The sequence below is a fragment of the Bolinopsis microptera genome, chromosome 7, assembly GCF_026151205.1.
Source record: "Bolinopsis microptera isolate Bmic1 chromosome 7, MBARI_Bmic_1.0, whole genome shotgun sequence".
NCBI lineage: Eukaryota > Metazoa > Ctenophora > Tentaculata > Lobata > Bolinopsidae > Bolinopsis > Bolinopsis microptera.
Genome location: NC_087078.1, coordinates 3,758,703 through 3,765,240, shown reverse-complemented (window position 1 = coordinate 3,765,240; position 6,538 = coordinate 3,758,703). Strand labels below are relative to the sequence as shown.

At 37.6% G+C, this 6,538-nt stretch overlaps 1 protein-coding gene across 1 annotated transcript; it reads right to left on the bottom strand.

The window, feature by feature from the left end:
• Window positions 1-590: 590 nt before the first annotated feature.
• Window positions 591-3,934, bottom strand: LOC134818357 (acyl-CoA-binding domain-containing protein 6-like). The gene is made up of 6 exons (XM_063827868.1): window positions 3,608-3,934; window positions 3,379-3,491; window positions 2,214-2,276; window positions 1,975-2,070; window positions 1,494-1,692; window positions 591-1,340 (listed from the first exon to the last, which is right to left on the bottom strand). Exons 1-6 carry the CDS (start codon window positions 3,915-3,917, stop codon window positions 1,162-1,164), a joined length of 960 nt encoding a protein of 319 aa, XP_063683938.1. The 5' UTR covers window positions 3,918-3,934; the 3' UTR covers window positions 591-1,161.
• Window positions 3,935-6,538: the final 2,604 nt, after the last annotated feature.

The window sequence follows — 6,538 nt, the reverse complement described above, 5'->3', positions numbered from 1 at the left end:
ATATCTCTAACTGTCGTGGTAACCGGGAAATTGGTAGATCACCGACCGGCTATAAGCCGGCTATAAACCGGCTTATAGCCGGCTACAATTTTTATAGCCGGCTATAAGCCGGCTTATAGCCGGTTAGTAGCCGCTTACATTTGTTGTTGAGCGACGGCTATTAGCCGGTTATAAGCCGGCTATTAGCCGTTTAGGTATCGGCTATAAGAAATTCAGTGAAAACGGCTATTAGCCGGTTATAAGCCGGCTATTAGCCGTTTAGGTATCGAAAGTGGTTATAAGCCGGTTATAAGATATTAACTCAACTTCATCGTACTGAACGATAGTCAGGAGCCGGCTATAAGAAATTCAGCGAAAACGGCTATTAGCCGGTTATAAGCCGGCTATTAGCCGTTTAGGTATCGAAAGTGGTTATAAGCCGGCTATAAGCCGGCTATAAGATATTAACTTAACTTCATCGTACTGAACTGAGTTAATATCTTATAACCGGCTTATAACCACTTTCGATACCTAAACGGCTAATAGCCGGCTTATAACCGGCTAATAGCCGGTCGGTGATCTACCAACTGGCCTGGTAACCTCTAATATCTCTAACTGTCGTGGTAACCTCTAATATCTCTAACTGTCGTGGTAACCTCTAATATCTCTAACTGTCGTGGTAACCTCTAATATCTCTAACTGTCGTGGTAACCTCTAATATCTCTAACTGTCATGGTAACCTCTAATATCTCTAACTGTCGTGGTAACCTCTAATATCTCTAACTGTCGTGGTAACCTCTAATATCTCTAACTGTCGTGGTAACCTCTAATATCTCTAACTGTCGTGGTAACCTCTAATATCTCTCTAACTGTGGTAGTTTACCACACTAAATGCAGAACAAACGGTCCGAAACTGACCTCGGATAAACGTATCTCTGAAACTGAAATGATAAACAAAATCCAAACTACATACAAACTTTAAAAACTGGTTTACTTTGAATAGCCAAAAATCGCGAATGATCGTCTATTTTGCTCTCAAAGAAAATTCCCTTAACAGCTTTAATAGACGGAAAGTGTACTAGTCGTCAGTCTTGTATTCCTCATCAAATCTGGGAATTTCGGTGACTGCTGAACTTGTATTTACGAAGCTATCTGGTAACTCCTGAACTTGTATTCACGAAGCTAGCTGGCTTGAACACTGGTTTTCCGTCTCTCGGCGGTCCTCCGCTTAAACTCCTCCTGAGCAGCCTCTATTTCGCTAGTACTGACAGTGGAGATGGAGCGGAGCCCCCGTCTAGCTCTGGCTACCTGCAGCTTCTGGATAATATCCGGGTCATCTGCCACGTCCTCCGGGGTTTCTCCTGACGGGGGTGAGGGACCTTATAGTTCAGAGTGCTACCAATCAGGTACCGTCCAATTAACTAAATCTTTCATTTGAAATCACAATAGATTTCTGTCTTCTTATTTTTAAAACAAATAAACAGTGAGTGGAGACTCTCATTTTAAAAACAAACCTTCCTTAGACTTCTTCCTCGGATCAGCTCCTCTGTCCAGGAGGTACTGAGTCATCTCTGTAAGATCGAAGGCAGCTGCGTAGTGTAGCGCTGTCCAGCCCTGTAGGTCTCTAGAGTTGATCAGTCCCCCAGCTTCCATGACTATATCACAAGCGTCCTGGTCATCATACACTACACACTCGTGTAGATACCTTCTTCCCTGAACAGGTGTGGGTTAGATAGTGACCAGGGATAGTGACCAGGGCGGCTGGCTTGCTGTAACTGTCGCGTAAGATAGTGACCAGGTATTCTTGAATATATGAGACAAGAGAAACGTCATCTTAGGACGCGAGGAGAGTTAGGACTCCTCGTACTCTATAGGTAATATTTAGCATATTATTTAGGTAATATTTAGCATATTATTGTTCTAATATTGGTCGTATTAATATAAAGTCCCCTATTATACCGTATACCCCCCCCCCCCCCCCCCACGTATACGAACTTCAGAGGTGAACTCGTTCACGATAGCATCGTCCACACTCAGAAAGTCTTCTAATGCTTCGTAGTCCTGCGCTTGGATTGCAGCCTTGATTATTTGCTGAAATGAACGATCAAATAGTGAATCTTATTTTATTTGTGTTGTTGGGCACTACTAGTAAACACATCTCGTGAAAATAAATTTTCAGATAAGCAATAAGCATGATCTCCATTATTTGATCACATGATCGGAAATAGACCTACTTCATCGTCAAAGTCGTCGTCTTCTGAACTTTCACTGAGTGTTTCTTCTGCGTCCTCTGCCTCCTGAAGTATTATAATATCTCTATTAGCGTTTGTTACAGACAACTCGTTTACTGTGGAAATATACACCTATTTTAGAAACATTAACATACTTGTTGATGGCTTATAATCAATAATGGACTTGTTGAATGTTGATACAAAGTATTTATTGTACTTCTGCTCATTGCAAAGGTTTCTTCTATGACAGGCTATAAATGTCCCTTGTCGCTGCTAATAAGTAGTGATGACTTGTGAACAAAATGTACCTTGATTCTCGATAGTCTTCCATATTTAGTCATTTGATCTAAGGGTGCCCGATATAAGCCTTCTGAGACAGACATTTAAATTTAATTATCTGATTCTGACCACTTGTTCAGGTCCTCGCCATAATATCAACAAATAACAGTACTTCGGGTTGTAACGAGTAGACTTGAGAGCGTCAGCAAATTGTAAATTTAACCAAAATTATAAGTATAACGGTCATTATTTATAAACGAAGGCTTGTTGAAAATTTATTGACTGAAAATGTATTTATTCCGGAAAACGTTAGACTGGTATAACTGAAAACAAACAAAGCAAGTTATTTATATTAATGTACAGTTATTGAAGGTTATAACTTATACCAATGAGCTAAGTTCACAACTTAACGGATGGATTGAGCACGGTTATCTCCATTCTCCTGCCAGGCAGAATGTGCAATCCTACTTCTACTCCTACAACACCCCGGGGAGGAGCGGTATCAAGAAAACAACAATTTCAAGAAAACAACAATTTTATTTAGTATCAATTAAAGCAAACAAAAATATATTTTATATATAATTAGCAGAACCTTTATACCAGATATCTTAGGGGACTTGGAGTAGCAAGAGAGTTTCTAAACATTACCAAAACACTACCAAAGAGAAAGCAATATTTTAAAAAGGATTGATATGACGTAAATTCTGCATGGCAGCTGTAAACATTTCTCTTAATCTCTTAATTATCTTTTAATTGTAGCCAATTATGCCCAGCAGCTATTTGGTAACTCTGCCACGTGCATACATTAGGCTTCACACACTGTGGCTGGGTATCCTAATGATAATTAATTATGAAATTATGTATTAATTATTATTTTGTAACAACTGACCTTGCGAGGAACTCTAGGACTGAGTCTGCTTTTGCTGCCTCTTTTCTTCAGTGTGCCATTCTCTGGTGCATCCAGGTTCTTTGCTGTTACTTTTCTCCGTAGCTGTTTCTTTTCTGATATAAGAGTTCGCTTAACTTCAAAATGTTCGAATCAAATTATCACCTCACATTCCAAATAAGCTGCGAATAAAACTACACTTAAAACTAACCAGATATTGAAATATACTCACCAGTAGTGGGCGTCACAGCTGGAACGTTAAAGTCCAGTTCAGATCTAGAAGTTGGAGTTACACTTTCCTCTCCCGACTCGCCCGCTGAGTCTGCACAAGGCACTTGTAGTGTGTCAGGTTTATCTGAACTGATCTCTATTTGTAGGGGATTGCTAGGTAACTGATGCTGGTTGCTAGGTAACTGGTGCTGGTTGCTAGGTAACTGGTGCTGATTGCTAGGTAACTGGTGCTGGTTGCTAGGTGACTGATGCTGCTTGGAGCTCGAGGCTTTCTGATCTAATCCCATAAACGCCCGGAGGCGTCCTGTCATTTTATTCGGCCACTTCCCTTTCTAGATAAACCAAAAGATTGTCAGCTGTGTATATGGACACGTTCATTTGAGTTTGAGGATATTGGTAAACAAAAATGATAGCGTTTTCAACGATAGTGGCTTAATTTTGACATCTATTAACTTAGCACGTTCAGAAGTTCTGAACATTAGCCACGTAACCCATACTCCCATATGCACTGCTCAGAAAGAAAATCTATTGTTGTTAGGCACTATAATGGTTCAAATGTCACATTTTGTGTGACTTAGTTAACTGCAGTTGTCTAATTATAATTACTTGGCCTAAAATATAGTAGATTAGGTCAATCTAACAATTATGATACAACATTGGTTAAAGGGCACGGATCAAACGGTTACAAGGCAATATTTGGGTAACTTTGTCACACTCAGAATACCAAACCTCTATTCTACTGTGAGGTGTCCTCAAAAACCTTTTAACTCATTATTTGATGGTTGATCTACCAATCATAGCCCTAACATATGTTGTTTCGAATAGTTAGCTAATACAGGCACTTGGTTATTGGGAAATGAGGTTAATTCTGTCACAATATATGGAATTTTAAATTTTGGGCGAATTATTTATATCCGATTTTGGTTTGAAAGGCGGGAAAACTTTACATGATGACAATGTAGTTGATGCAAGTTAAGATCAGTTGATGTTTACATTGTCACAAAAAATGATACGAAATCGTAAATAGGTTAAAAACAATGATTATAGAATGAAATAGTCTCTTATAATAACTCTTATAATGACTGATGTGACAAAGTAAACATGTCTTGCCCCTATTTTGAAGATCTATATATTCTATGACTCTATTAGAATTCAACATTCTTTCAGAAAAAAATCGGTAGAATATTGTCCAGAACATCAGAGCTCAAGTTTAACAATTTTAGATTAAATTTGTTAAAGTCACCAAAAATGTGACAAAATTAACTTTTCCTGCCCCAAAAATTTCAAGATAGTGTGTAAAAATTAGCATAGGCTGCCTTATTACCTATATAAATCAATCCAAACTACGAAAAAGATCTGTTAATCTGATGACGATTACCTAACTCTAATAATAACTGATGTGACAAAGTAAACATGTCTTGCCCCAATTTTGAAGATCTATAACTCTATTAGAATTCAGCATTCTTTCAGAAATGATTGGTAGAATATTGTCTAGAACATCAGAGCTCAAGTTTAACAATTTTAGATTAATTTGTCAAAGACGCTGAAAATGTGACAAAATTAACTTTCCCTGCCCCAACAATATCAAGATAGTGTGTTAAAATTGGCATAGGATGCTTTATTGCCTATATTAATCGATCCAAACTACGAAAAAGATCTGTTAATCTGATGACGATTACCTAACTCTTATAATAACTGATGTGACAAAGTAAACATGTCTTGCCTCTATTTTGAAGATCTATAACTCTATAAGAATTCAGCATTCTTTCAGAAACGATTGGTCGAATATTGTCCAGAACATCAGAGCTCAAGTTTAACAATTTTAGATTAATTTGTCAAAAACGCTGAAAATGTGACAAAATTAACTTTCCCTGCCCCAACAATATCAAGATAGTGTGTTAAAATTGGCATATGATGCTTTATTGCCTATATTAATCGATCCAAACTACGAAAAAGATCTGTTAATCTGATGACGATTACCTAACTCGTATAATAACTGATGTGACAAAGTAAACATGTCTTGCCCCTATTTTGAAGAGCTATACCTCTATTAGAATACTATGTAACTTTATCATCAATGAACTAGTTATTTTGCCAGCAAGGAGCTAACAGAGTTATAATAATTTTTTGTGACGAAATTACCCTATTTTTGACCATGTTGCGGTAGTTTAATTGTGACACTATTAACATATTACCACCCGATAATGATTTATGTGACTGGTGCGTGGTACTAGCAGTTTTGTTTGATCCATAGTACGTAATATAAGGGGTTTAAGCTGGTATATCATTATTTGTTCAATTTCACACATGTTCAGATATCATCAAGATTATGTGACAAAGTAAACTTGTTTGTGCCTTCTGTGTTTTAATTCCTTACGACTATATGATATAATAACAATTCCTAGCACTTCCAGGCCATCAAATAAACCTACACTACTCAGCATTGCTTATCAGGGTGCCCTAAACATTCTTCACATGTTTTCTTAAATGTGTGACAGAGTAAACCTGAGTGCACCATCTAACGAAAAAACTCGTCAAATATGTAGGTAATGGTCATATGTACCCATCCAATCAACTGGACACTCAAAAATTTGGTCAAAAACGGCAGTAAGGGGTCCATATTTACTCCGTCACATGTTTATAGTGTGACAATGTAACCATTTCCGTGCCGGCCGTATTTAAGCGATATCTTATCAGCTGATTAAGATATCGTTAAGTGACAAAGTTAGCCTAGAGGATGAGACGATTATCCTAACCATCAAGGGTTTGTGTAATTTCATAGTGTGACAAAGTCAACTACACTGTGCCTTTTAATAGGGTCACTTATATTTACCAATATCCTCAAACTCAAATGAACGTGTCCATATCTAATAGTAATGCACGATAATATTATAGCGGGATTAATAACTTTATAACTTTATAAACGATAACA